The following is a 12718-nucleotide window of genomic DNA, read 5'->3' as shown; positions in this document are numbered from 1 at the left end:
TTTGCTTGTTTAGACCTAGTGTTGAAGAAACGATCTAGTCTGAGCATCTAGTTGATTGTGTGTGTTCCTCCCTGATGGGCTGGCGTGGTGTCTGAGGGTGCACGGAGTAGCTTCGACCTCAAGAAATGGGGGCTGGCAGTCTGTCTGCAGCTGTGTGGTCCTTTGCATCTCTCCACGCGTACTCATGTTTGACGCTTCTCAAAATAAACCTCGCGGTGCTGATGGTGAATAGTCTAGAGGCTCTTCTGCCTGCTGTGGGATCTGTCCTCGCTGCCCTAAACTAGGAACGAGAGCACCGCAGCGGACGGGGGCTGTGTTGCCCGGCTAAATGTCCTCGCAGATTATTACGGAGTGTAGCTAGTCTGGGACAGATAAATTAGGAGATTTTGTGTTTGTGGTCTCCTCAGCATCACCTTTTCACACGTAGCATCACTCCGTACTAGCAAAGCCTGTGTGATTATCCAGTTCTCCTTTAGGTCATTATTAACTGTGCAGTAACTCAGTGCCTGGCTAAAAAGGGACTGCCTGGACTTTTAGAGCGACATGGAAATACTGGCATTAAATTAACTTCTTTGTTAATGATACGGTCTTAGATAAAAATTGGGCCTGGGTGACCTGCTACTGCAGATCCAGTTCCCAAAGTAGAAATGGAAGGCTAATTCTGGAAGTGAGAGAGCAGACCTGCGGAGCAAGTGCTATGGGTGCGGAGTAAAGCTGGCATTTTAATCTTGTGCCTTTGGTTCCAAACACATCGTGTGGAATCTCAAAGGAGAGCAGAGGATTTTGCTAATAACCATTTAATATGAACACAAATAGTTTTGTAACGTGGTGAAGACCGGATAGATTGAAACGATTCTCATTATTGGTGTTTCTCTGCTAATGCAAGTCACCTTCATCCCTCTTGTGGAAGAGCGTACAGCTAATTCAGCATACTGGCTGCTCTGGAAAGAATTGGGACAGCATTTAGTTTGATTTTGGTTTGGTTTTAATTGGACAACTACTTTGTTGGCTTACGGGCAGTAAATATAAACTGGTTCTCCCCTTTTGGCTAAATGGAAGAGTGGCTGGTGACTTGGAGACAAAGCTTATATCCTGCACTTGCTCCCTCCCTTCCCTTTTCCTTGAACTTCACGAGGGCTGCTAGGAAGTTCGGGAGGATTTTTTGTGTATGTGTGTAGTTTTTTTCCTCTGGGAAGTATATAAACTGAAGCGTGCCTTTGAGCTACGTAGAACTGGGTCTGTTATTTGGTACAGCACTCTGTGATAAGTAGCAAAGCTCAGTGCAGCAGCTGAACTCCCAGCCCTGGAGAGTATGCTACGTTAGCTCCTGAGAATCGAATAAAGCAGCCATAGGCCAAAAGCTGACACAGTAGTTCTCTAAAAACCATTTGTGGCTAGGCTCTCCAGAAAATCCCCATCATTGACTTTCACAATAACATGACCTGCTTCGGCAGCCGTGAGAAGTCAGACTGGCAGTCTTGGCCGTGCCTGGAATATGATTACTGTCTCCAAAGAACCGTACAGGAAAAGGGGATGCACTAAAACCCAAGATGCTTCTTTTGGGAGGAGCTGGAGTGAAATGTTAGTTTCCTTGGCATTTTCAGGCAGTAAAAGCTTGTCACTGTAAAAAAACTTGCCTTGGAGCCAGCTATAGCCTCTCCTTGCATCTCATCAAAGAACGTGCTGCCAATTTCAGCAGCCGTTGGCATATAATGTCTTAGGCAACCTGCAAGCTCAGCAGCTTGCGGAGAGGTGTGTGCAGTCACCGGCAAAGTGTTAAGCGCTGTAGTACTATTTCCCCCGCCTTGTGCTCCTCGTTGGAGAGACCCCGCTGTCGGTTTGGGGCTTTGCTGTCCTCCTGCTTTTGCGTTCGGGAGGCATAGGTGTTGTGAAGGGCGTTACGCTGTCCCTGCTGATAATGGAAAGCTGGCGTTCTCCTGACTGGCTCTGTTGTGTTAGGTCTGAGCATCTTGCATCAGACTCTTCTCTTATTGATCTGATCTATTTATAAACGCTTCAAATCAAAACGGTTTATGCAGAGCAGCCGCCTTCTGTGAATTGATATTCTTCTCTTGAGCCTATAGTAGTTTCAGCTTAGAGATGAGTGAGTGATGTGGTACAAAGGCGAGTGTAGTTCTTTGCTCCTCCCTTGCCCTGGGATTTATTGTTTCTGGGCTCGTGCCAGATACGGGACAGCAGCTCATTACAGAGCCACGCTGGGTGACCTTGAAATTCTCATTCCCGAGGCACTTGCTGATGCGCTTGCCGTGATGCTGACCGTGCGGCTGAAAGCGTTCCTCGCGCGCCGGCTCCCGGCAGGGAGGAGACGTGTGCTTCTGTCGTGGGGGTCACGCCGAGGTGCTGGTGACCCGGGGTGACATTTGCAGAAAGGAACTGTGCACTCACAATTTGCATTACACGTTGCCTTGGACCTTCTAACAGCAGCGCTTAACAGTATGGTATTTCTGGATTTACACTTCAGCCCGGTTTTGGTGAGTCTTGTCTGCTCCTCTCATTGCCACCTCATTTCCCCTCATTAACAGACCCCCCCCCGCCCCCGATCACTTGTCGCTGTAGCGTAGCTTACGAGCTCCCCTTCTGACACAACAGCATGAAGACAGATTAATAACCAGCGGTCTGTGCGGTTAAACACGCTAGCCGTGGCAGCTCTACAAAGAGTAGTAACCCTTCCTAAACGTTGCTGAGGGCTGGCTGACGGTCCCTGCCTTGCTCTTTTGGTGCAGGTTCTGGCATGACGGAGTTGGATGGGCTGATTGGCGCAGAAGAAAAAGTGATTAACAGCAAGAACAAAGTGGATGAAAATGTGGTGAGCTCTCCACCTTTACGTTGTAAAGCAAAGCCCGCTGTGGACACTAATTAACAGCAGTGGCTTATTTCCGTGTCTCATTCCTGCTTACGGAATGTCGGTGTATTCATTATCCATATGGTGTGGGGGAGTCAGTTTTCTGACTGTTGTAGGCTCTTAATACTGATTAGCATCAGAAGGGTGGGAGGGTGAGGGAAGGAGGGAGAGCTAGATCTTCGGCGGCCTGAGCCGGAGAGCTGTCTGATTTAACAACTGCATTCCCAAGTGGAGACCCCTTTGATACACCTTTATTTTAGCAAGGTAGCTTGCCAGCTGAACACGGCGAGTGCTGGTGTGTTCCATCTGTCTCCCCACCTATTTTTTGTAGCCAGAAGGGCCTTGCCTTCTTCCGAAGGTGACCCAGCAGGTATTAGCTTTGCCTACAGTGTAAATAATTCACTAGGTTGTAGTGGCAGCCGCATTGCCTCAGTTCCCTGGTGTTTTTTTTTTAAAAAAAAAGTGGACTTCTGAGAGTTTCCTTTCAAAACTGTTTTAAAGCCACAGGTTGGATCTTACATGCCAGAAATGCTGTGTCCAAGGCTAGGGCCTAGGGTGTCACTTGGGTCTTTAGTTCGAGGTAGGCTCAACATCCAAATGGTTGTGGTACTAACTCAGATGGCTTTCAAAGTCAGAGAACATCCCACGCTGTTGAGAGCAGGGGAGAGATGGTGGGTGGTTCTGAGCCTTTGCTAGCATTTGTTAAAGGTCTCCTGTCGTTCTTCGTATTCCTTCTCCCACCTGTTTTGTACGGCTCCTTTCATAAAACGCTTTTGTGACTGTTCTCAGGTAATTGATGAAACCCTTGATGTGAAGGAAATGATTTTCAATGCGGAGCGTGTTGGTGGGCTGGTGGACGAGCCGGTATGTATGTGGCTACTGAGTCTGGTGATCAGCAAAGTCCTAAAGCTGGCATTCGGTTCCTGTCTGTTACTGAATTGGGGGGTTGGTGCCTTGACGCTGCTCTGGGAGGTCCTGGGGAGCACAAAGTGTCAGGGCCTCTCTGCATAAAGATGTAAACAGAAAACACACGTTAGATTCTACCCGCGCTCTTCCGTTGCAGAGGTGTTTTGCAGGATAGGAAAGCGGTGTGGGTCGGTGCCTGTCCAGAATGCCTAAGTAGGGAAAAGAATTTTGTGTTTGTTACCCTTTGGTGAAAGACTTGGAGGTGAAATACTTACGCTAAGTGTAATCAGTCGCGTCTCGATACCACAGATGGCTGAAGACCTTAGTGGTGGCCACCTTTTAGGTTTGCATTTCGCAGCGCATCTCCTGCATCGCTCTTCCTCTACCTGCTCCGTTGTTTTCTTCCCTCCAGGATAATGACAACTCGCTTCGCGATGACTTCAGTTTCAGCAGCAGCGCCCTTATTGGTCTGTTGGTGATTGCTGTTGCCATAGCTACTGTTATAGTCATCAGCTTGGTGATGCTGAGGAAGAGGCAGTATGGGACCATCAGCCATGGAATTGTGGAGGTGAGAAACAACTCCTGCTCCATAACAGAGGATGAAAATAGTCAGCATCGAATCACATGGTGTGTGTAGGGGGCGAAGATGGCAGTAGCTGCCAAGCCATCAGTGGCTCTGCTCCTAGCTAGGTGGGACTTAACTCTGCAGATGCTGCCATCTTCACTGCTTGTTTATTAGTATGCAGGCATCGATCATTGGCGTGACGTGCTGGGACCTGTCACTTCACAGTTGTATTTGCTTATCACCAGGAATTCAGTTAGGCTTCCCTGTCTGGCTCAGGGCAGGATTTAGCAGAGAATGAGCTTTTCAGGCGGTATCCTTAGTGGGGGAGTCAGTCAGTCAATCTTCAGCAGTTTGTCCTGAGTAATATAACAACCGTTAAGGACCGTGCGGTCGGCTGAACGCTGAAGAGCGGTTCCTCCTTCTTCCTTGTGCTCCCAACACGCACATTTCTAATGATGACTCAATGGAGTCCAGAGAAAGCTGCTCTTCCCCTTTGCCCGACCGATGCGGGAAAGCAGAGCGACCTCTGTCATGAGAGAAGCAGGTCCCAAATTTATAACGTTAGTGAACTTTAATTAGAGATTTGTGGAGAACGTCCCCAAAGAGGCAGGGGCGGGCAGGAGTTGTTAGCACCCAGGCAAGGAACTCTGTTAAGCAAACTATTTTTTGTGGCTTACCTTTTTTCCCCTGTTTACTCCTTGCCACGGTATCTGTCCAGCGTTTGTCTGTTGGCACTTGTTACTGTGAAACAAGGCCAGAGTACCTCCATTGACCAGTAACGGTCTGGTCTTTCTAAAGGTTGACCCGATGCTTACCCCAGAAGAGCGGCATCTGAGCAAGATGCAAAACCATGGCTACGAGAACCCCACTTACAAATACCTAGAGCAGATGCAGATATAGAAGAGATGAAGATACGACAGCCCTGACAGGGAAGAGGCGCAGGGCGGAGGGCCAAAGTGGTCCAGCGGTTTGGATCAACTACTGACCAACAGTTGCTTCGAGAGGACTTCATCTTACATTCAGAACTCCTGGATCATTAAGACTATAATTACTACTGTAGAGTTGCAATTTCCATTCTTTTAAATGGGTGAAGAAATGATAATATAACAATATGATATATAAATCTCCTTAAATGGGAAAAATGGATCTATTGCAGATATTTGACTGAGATGTAGGTTTGTTTTTTTTTAAATAATCTGAAAAATACCAGTTCCGTTGTACTGTTGTCTGATACAAGCTCTATATATATAAAATGGGAAATGTTGATTTTTATTTCTGATAGACCACCTGTATATTGAGGGTCATTTGTACCAGCCCACCTTGTAAAAAGGAGACAGTTGTGGCTCTTCAGTCATTTTGGCTTTTATATATAAAGCAGTATTCTTTTTTTCCTTTTTTTCTTTTTTCTTTTTTTTTTTTTTTTTTTTTAATTAAGTGAATTTCGCTGGGAGTTGCAAAGAGATTAATTTAGGGATAGGATCTGTGACAGCATAAGCAAGGAAGCAATTGGGAATGGTAACTAACAAAAGTCCTTATAATGAGAAAAAAAAAAAGAAAAAGAGAAAAAAAAAAGAAAAAAAAAAAAAGAAAAAAACCCATCCTCATATGCCAGTGGTGTGCACCCTGCTGCTTAGCAGTTTGGGCTCTAGGAATCAAGACTCCCTGGAGGCAAGGAGTTAAAAGGCTTCTAGCATCTCTGTTTATAGTTATTCTAGTGGAATGTTAGAACATGGTTTGTGCATACTGGGGTCTGCACATTCCCCTTCCAGATTCAGTTCTGCTCTAGAGTTGGAAATTCCTGGTATTGAATTTAAATCTTATGTTCTGAACCGGTTTCCTTCAGTACTCACCTGGCATTAACAGCCCCCTCTTGCTACTACTACTTTCTAATTTTCCCCAGCTCTCCTGCCTCACCAACGTGGTAAGTAGTTGAGAGGCAGATTTTTGAGCCTTTGCATCTCTTTTTCGGTGATGTAGGGCCACAGGCATGGCTTTGGGTGGTTGCCCAGAAATGACAAATCACTGCAATAATCAGTACCTCGGTGGCTGGTGAGCGCGGAGCTCGCTTGAACTGGGGAGGGAAGAGAGGGATGAGTTGGGAAAGGGATACTGCCGGCTTTAAGGGAATTTGGATGCATAGGCCCCCCGGAAGAACAAAAGGGGTATTGTTCCACTCACCATCATGTCTTTGTAATGCTTGTATAGTTGGTGTTAATGCTCACGGCTTTTTTAAATCTGGAGGTTCTGGTAACCTGTGGTGTATTTTTTCTATTTTTCCTGTGACTTTATTTTTTTCTTCCCCCTTCCGTGTCTCTTCCCACTATGCACAGATTTACCTGCAAACTCCTTAGTGTGGTCTGTGGGGAATGTACAAAGTTTAAACACATCAATAAACACTTTAACTTCCAGAGCGTTTCTTCTCTTTATTCACGGCCTCGCTTCGTTTCTCACTCCTCCCGCCGTGTCCTTGCCAAACCTGCGGAGACCTTTTTGTCCACCCCTGCTTCGGCCAGAAGGAACGTGCTGGTGGTGAGAACACATAGCCGTGCCCGGAGGCTTTTGTGGTATTCCCAGATCCTGCTGACCTTTGCGGAGAAGAGGAGGCACGATGCTACGCCAGCGCCCGGGACTCCTTAGCTCTGTGCCCTCGCACACTGCAGCCCTTGGAGCGCAGGTCAGTTAGAGCTGTGGCTGCGGTTTGTCCTCTGCTGGTTTGTAGAAGACGCTGCCGATGGTTCTGCGGTGCTAAACGTGCCCGAACTGCTCCCTGGATGAAGGCGGCCGCTGGCACGGCTTCTGGGAGCGAGCGGAGCCAAAGCGCCGAGCTGTTCCTGCCGCTCCCGTCCACCTGCCCTTCCCAGCCGGCTGTAGGAACCGTTCCAGGCAGTGGGGAGGGGGATCTGGGGAGCACTGGTGGCTGCTGGTGGTGTGCTGGGGGGCCTGTGTTGCCTGCAGGCCTTAGAAACAGGGCAGAGGAAGGGGGGCTGTGGGAGATCTTGGAATTTGTAGATAAGAGGGCGTAGAAAAAGATGAGCCTCCAGCAGCGACACAGTTTCCGGCCATCCACAACTGGCAGCATTCAAGGAGCTGAGACGCTTCGAAGACCCGAAGAGCCTGGGGCAGTAATTGGCAAACTTGGGTTGGTGTTTGCTGTATCGCTTCTCTTGTTTTTGCTTTGCGAAGGGAAATGACTGTTCGGTTTAACTCTCTCTTGCAGAACACCTCTAACTGGCAGCCTGTGCAGCCCACAGCTGTCTCTGCTCCCGTATGTCATTCTGTTTCTCTTTTCCTTCTTTGAAGTGTGACCTTGAATGCACACTCCTCCTCGATCACGTCTCGGTGAAATGACCGAAGAGTCATCGCCGTTCGAACGCTGTTGTAGGAGGCCAGGAGACAGAACTGATCTTCCATCGCACTGACCGGAGCGGTTCCCGGTGGGTCTGGATGGAGAGGGGGGGAGGAGGGCGGAGGAACCGCGGGGGCTCAGCAGTTTTGAAGAGGAAACGATGGCGTGTCCCGTTTCTCCTTAAACATGGGCTCCTTGGTTCCACTGGAACTTCCACGTTCTGGTTAAATTATTCAGACTCTGCAGGAAAGAACAGATGCTGCCCTAGAAAGTGCCGTCTGTTGCCTTGTTGTAACTGCTTGGGAAAGAGTTCTGATTTTAAACTGTAAAGTCAATTGAAATGATGGGGAAGCAGATCTTCAGTCCAAAGCTGGTTCTTGGACTGCACCCTCAGGTAGGGTGACCTGAAAGAGAAACAAATTAGAGGCTGTGGATTGAATTCCAGAATTGAATTTGGGTATTAGATTTTTTTTTCCTTCGATTAAATTCTATTAGTCCTACAAAATAAATACGTCAGGCTGGGATCAAAGTCTATTAGCTACCTGCTTTGGCGCAGACCGCCAAGTGCTCGGAATCGATTCTTTATGATGGATTTTGACTGCAGCTTCTGAAAAGCGATGTTTTAGAAGTAGTCACTTGAAGATCAGTGCTAAGATGTGACCCAGATGTTACTGCTGCCGGCCGCACGGCAAGTAAGGGGCCGCTGTCCCAGCAGGGAGCCCGTCGGGGGGATGTGTCAAAGGTTTTATTGCGATAAGACACTTAAAAATGAGATGATCTGAAGCGTGGTGGAGTAGCTGGTTGGTGAAAGACTCACAGAGAGTGGTGGAGAGCTGCGTTTCGGAGAAAACTATGATTTAACAAACCAAGTAGTCCTCTCTGTTCCTTCTAAGAGGAGCAGCGTAGCTCTCGGTGAAGGAAAAAGGAGGTTTGCAGGGATTTGGTAACCGGGAGCGCTGAGCGGAGGAGGGAGTGCTGGATCCCTCGGTCTCCTCCCTGTAAAGCTGCGTGTTGGTGCTGCTTCTCGGAGGGTGCAGCGGGGGTAACGTGCGTTGAAACCCTTCTGTGCCCACCGCTGGGTGGATGCAATGTGGGTGGATTTCTTTTCCTAGCCTGGCTTGTCTTTCATGTGGAAAGCAACACCCGGAGGCATGTAGAGCGTGGCTTTGATCAAGAGGAGCCCGACTGAATGCGGTGATGCGGTGCCTTTCCCTGGGCTGCTCCATCGAAAGGTGACGTTAACCTGGGGGAGCGCATCAGACCTCCTCATCCTCAGACGTGGGGGGTTTAGCCCTGAGCGTCGCTGTTTCGGAGAGCAAGCCGCAGATCTCGAGGCTGGGTGTCCTGCGTCCTTCTGTCCGGCTCTAGTGCAGCTCCTGAATCGGGTGTCATTGCAAGGGGGGGTTCTTTGTGCGGGTCTCCAGAGCGGTTGCAGCTCGGTAGTCTGCATCGGTGCTTTGCTCGTGGCTCCGTTGGGATGACAGAGGCACAGCAAGGGCCGAAGTGTGATGAGCCAGAGAAGGATTGGTTTTATAGGACACAGTAGCAGGTAACTGGCAAGCAGAGTAATAAGAGTAAGGCAGGGCAGGGGAGGGCGAGCACGTGCTGATGTTAAGTACTTGGGGAAGTGGGAAAATCTCTCGGTCAAGCCTTTGAAAACACAGCAAGCTGCTGGAAATGAGCATTGATCTATATGCTGTAAGCAGGACAGCAAATGAAGTTGGTGTAATAATCCCGTCTGTGCTGGCTCCGGGTTGTGCTGCCTCTGTCGGGGGTTCTCGGCCGCTGTCAAAAGCTGTTCGTGCTCTGGGGTCTCGGTGGGACCCCGTGCAAATCACCTGGCTGCAATTCTTAGCCCGGGCTGGGAGCCTCGGGGAGCTGTAAGGCAGTGGGCTTCAAAGCTGGTTCTCCGGTGCAGGAATTGGGGCATCCTCAACCCGTGCCGGGCACCACTCCCCGGATTCGCCCGTGGATCCCAGCAGGCACCAGTAGCTTGGCTGCAGGTGGGGTGGGAGCTGCACTGAGCCAAGGCAGTAATGCATGTAGACTTGATTCTGCAGGAACGAGCACGTTAAAAACGTGAGGCTTTTGCTGTATGTACCGGTGACCCATGGGGAGCCTGTGCTTCGTTGCAGGAGCACTTAACCCCTGGCCTGTAGGCTCTCCGTGCGGGCTGCCGGGACGGTGTAAGGCAGGCTGGTTTATTTCAGGCTGGGACCTGGGGGAAGGGGGTCGTTCTCCCCAAAAGGTTGCTGTGGTGTATGTCGGTGGGAGTGGGTAAAGACCCTGCAATGGCAGAGGGAAGGGGAGGAGGTGATGGGGCATGGGCTGTGAAGCTTAATGTCCTCTTCCAAAAATTGCTGGCTCTAACTGGAACAGCTTGGGAATATTCCCGTTTTCCAGAGGCTTCCTCATCTTCCCTCCGTACAGCTTTGTGGAGCTGTGGGTCCTACAGCCTGGCTGTGTTTCCTGGGGGGAGGTGGGCGACTTAGCCAGTTTTCTGTTTGCCATGCCTTGGGCTTCCCTGGATGGTCCCTTTGATCTCTGGATGTGAGAGCAGAAGGGGCAGGGGGAGCCAGGCTGACCTCTGAATTTTCCTCCGAGCATCCTCTTAAGGCCCTGCGGTCTCCATGGCAACACGAGCTGGTCCAGATCCTTCCTCTGAGCCTGGGCTGGAGGCCGCTCCGGAGCCAGAAACCTCTCCAGGGCTGGCTGCCCGGGGCCGGGAGCCTCTCGCCTGCTTTCATGCCAGAGCACAGGTTCCCCTGGAAGGGACCCTCGGCCCCTCCACCTCCTCACCTGCCCCCTGCAAATGCTGGGGCCGGGGGGGAGCGTGCAGCCCCCTGGACTGCGCCTTTCCTCCGCCCGACTGCATCGCAGTAAGTGAAGCACCCGAGGCTTTGCACGCGTTTGCTTGCTGCTTTGCAGCTTCTGCTGACGCCGGCTGTGTGCGCGTTACTGTTCCTTCCAGGTGTCCGTGCGGGGGAAGCGGCAGAAGGATGTCATTTCCCCCTGTACCACGGAGGCCACCTCCGATGGGAAGCCTGGTGACTTCGGGGACTGCAGCGTGCCACCGGTTTTATTGGGAGCAGCAGGGTTTCGTCCGTCCGAGGAAGCAGAAGGTGCTTTTACTGCCAGAAAGGACACTGGTCATCAGGAGGATGAAGGGTACTCAGCGCAGAAGCTGCAGTGACTCTAGCAATCTGCGCGTAGCTATAAAGGTGATGTGAGGTGTCTCCGGTGCCATAGCCTCGGGAAGGTCCCGTTGTGACCGTGCCCCACACTGCTGCGATGCCACCCGTTGCCTTGCAGGTGCGTTGGGCACTGCTGCTGCTTGGTGCTGCCCATGGCAGCGAACCCGGCGGGCTTGCTGGGGCTCTGCCGAGCGCTTTCTGCAGCGGGGGCTGAGTTCTGCATCCTCGGTTTCTGGGGAGGCGATGCCATGAGGGAGGCTGGGTGTCCTGCAGGAAGCGTTGCTCAGCCGACTAGCCGAGGTCCTGCGGGCTGCATGCCTTTCTCCTGGGAGAAAACAAGCAGGAGTTAAATTATCTGGAAATTCTCTCCCTGTAAAACTTACTGCTGTAATGTCTAAGAGGCTGAGGGTGCTGCTCGCTCCGGACAGCTTAGGCGAGGGGTAAGGAAGGTGCAGTTGTGACCGAGTCGGATGGAATACCCCTTCTGGGTTGTATCGTAGCATATGTTCTTGCTACGATAAGGCAGCGGTTAAGGTAAGAGGTGCGTCCTCCTGCACGGTCTCTGAGATGAGGGGGTCTGCCTAGCAATGGCAGGCTCGAAATATAGGAAAAACCTGCTCTGTGGGATGGTGCCAGGATGGGTCGTTTGTTTGTTTGTAGAAAGCACAGCTGCTTCAGAGAAAATACCTGCAGGGAGAAAGCAGTGCAAAGACTTTCTGAGTGGAGGGAGGGAGGGACTGGTTCCCTCGCCTGCTCCCCGGGCGGCTGCTTTGTGTTGGTGTTCCCCGAGGAGGAGCGGGGAAGGGGACCCAGCACCCACCTACCGTTCTGGGAGCTGGGCTGGGTGCCCCCAGGACCTGCCTTTGAACAGGGAGCGAAGAGAGGCAGCCCTGCAAGCAACCCAGTCAAAAAGAGCCCTTACACGGTGGGCTTTTTCCGTTGCTGCTGGTGCGTGTTTGGGGAGGGGGCGTTGTTTTGCATGTTTCCCGGGGCCCCCGGTTTCTGCGGCGGAGGCTGGCACAGGAACAGAGCGGAGCCGATTCTCTCAGGGCTGGCACCGCACGATCAAATCCAAGGTGAGGAATAATTGTGTTCTCGGGGCTGGCAGTTTGGCAGGGAATAATCCTGCAGCTGGTGCAGGCTCATGGAGAAACGTAGGTTGGAAGGGACTTCTGGAGGGCATCTCGCCTGACTCCCGCCGCCTCTGGAGTCAGATCAGGTGCTGTGTGGTCGGCCAGAACGCTGCTTTTTCCGCAGCGGCTCTCCTTCCCCTGTCCCTGGTCTCTGGGGCACGAAAACCTGTGTGAATTATTATAGGAGGTTAGTAAAGTCTAAAGGTGAATTCCTACTCCTTCTTTAACAGCGGGCTGCAGGAAAATTGCGTCCTTTTTTTCCTCCCCTGGGCAAATGTAGTTACTTCTGTGCAGCAGTTTTCTGGGGATACAGTCCTTGGGGTGCTCAACCCTATTTTTCTGCAGAGGGAAGGGTCCTGGGTGTTGCTTTTTAGTGTCTGTTCTTTTGATGTAATGGAGTAATCTGCTTTACAGCCTTTGAGATTTCGTCTTATCCTGGGAAGATGCAGACAAGACTTTTCAGCAGGCGTGAGGAAGGCAACGCTCCTCACACAGCATCTTTGGAGAGCGAGCGGCTCATTGCCACGTGAGCGCTGGAAGGGAAGGAGCCTGCAGGCAAAGCGATAGTCCAGCTGTTGTCTGCTGGGATGCATCTCTGGTAACTTGTGTTTTTTCTGAGCTGAAATGTGTTCTTGCTGCTTGTTGGTGACCCAAGCTTGGAGCGAGCCCTTGGAGCTCAGTGCAGGTGCTGTCCCAGGGCTCGTGCCCCCA

At 51.0% G+C, this 12718-nt stretch overlaps 1 protein-coding gene across 5 annotated transcripts in view; it reads left to right on the top strand.

Annotated features, from left to right (window-relative positions):
* APLP2 (amyloid beta precursor like protein 2) overlaps positions 1-6742 on the top strand; it is a 47670-nt gene extending 40928 nt beyond the window's left edge. For 3 of the 5 annotated variants that reach the window (XM_056322744.1, XM_056322742.1, XM_056322740.1), the window contains 4 exons: positions 2745-2827; positions 3653-3727; positions 4182-4337; positions 5133-6742. In XM_056322744.1, coding sequence (XP_056178719.1) covers positions 2745-2827; positions 3653-3727; positions 4182-4337; positions 5133-5234 — 416 coding nt within the window. In that variant the 3' untranslated portion in view covers positions 5235-6742. The remainder of the gene's footprint in view (positions 1-2744; positions 2828-3652; positions 3728-4181; positions 4338-5132) is intronic. The other 2 variants (XM_056322743.1, XM_056322741.1) reach the window with 1 other exon arrangement.
* Positions 6743-12718: the final 5976 nt, after the last annotated feature.

Source organism: Falco biarmicus, chromosome 20, assembly GCF_023638135.1.
Source record: "Falco biarmicus isolate bFalBia1 chromosome 20, bFalBia1.pri, whole genome shotgun sequence".
NCBI lineage: Eukaryota > Metazoa > Chordata > Aves > Falconiformes > Falconidae > Falco > Falco biarmicus.
This window is presented reverse-complemented; position numbering and strand designations above follow the sequence as displayed.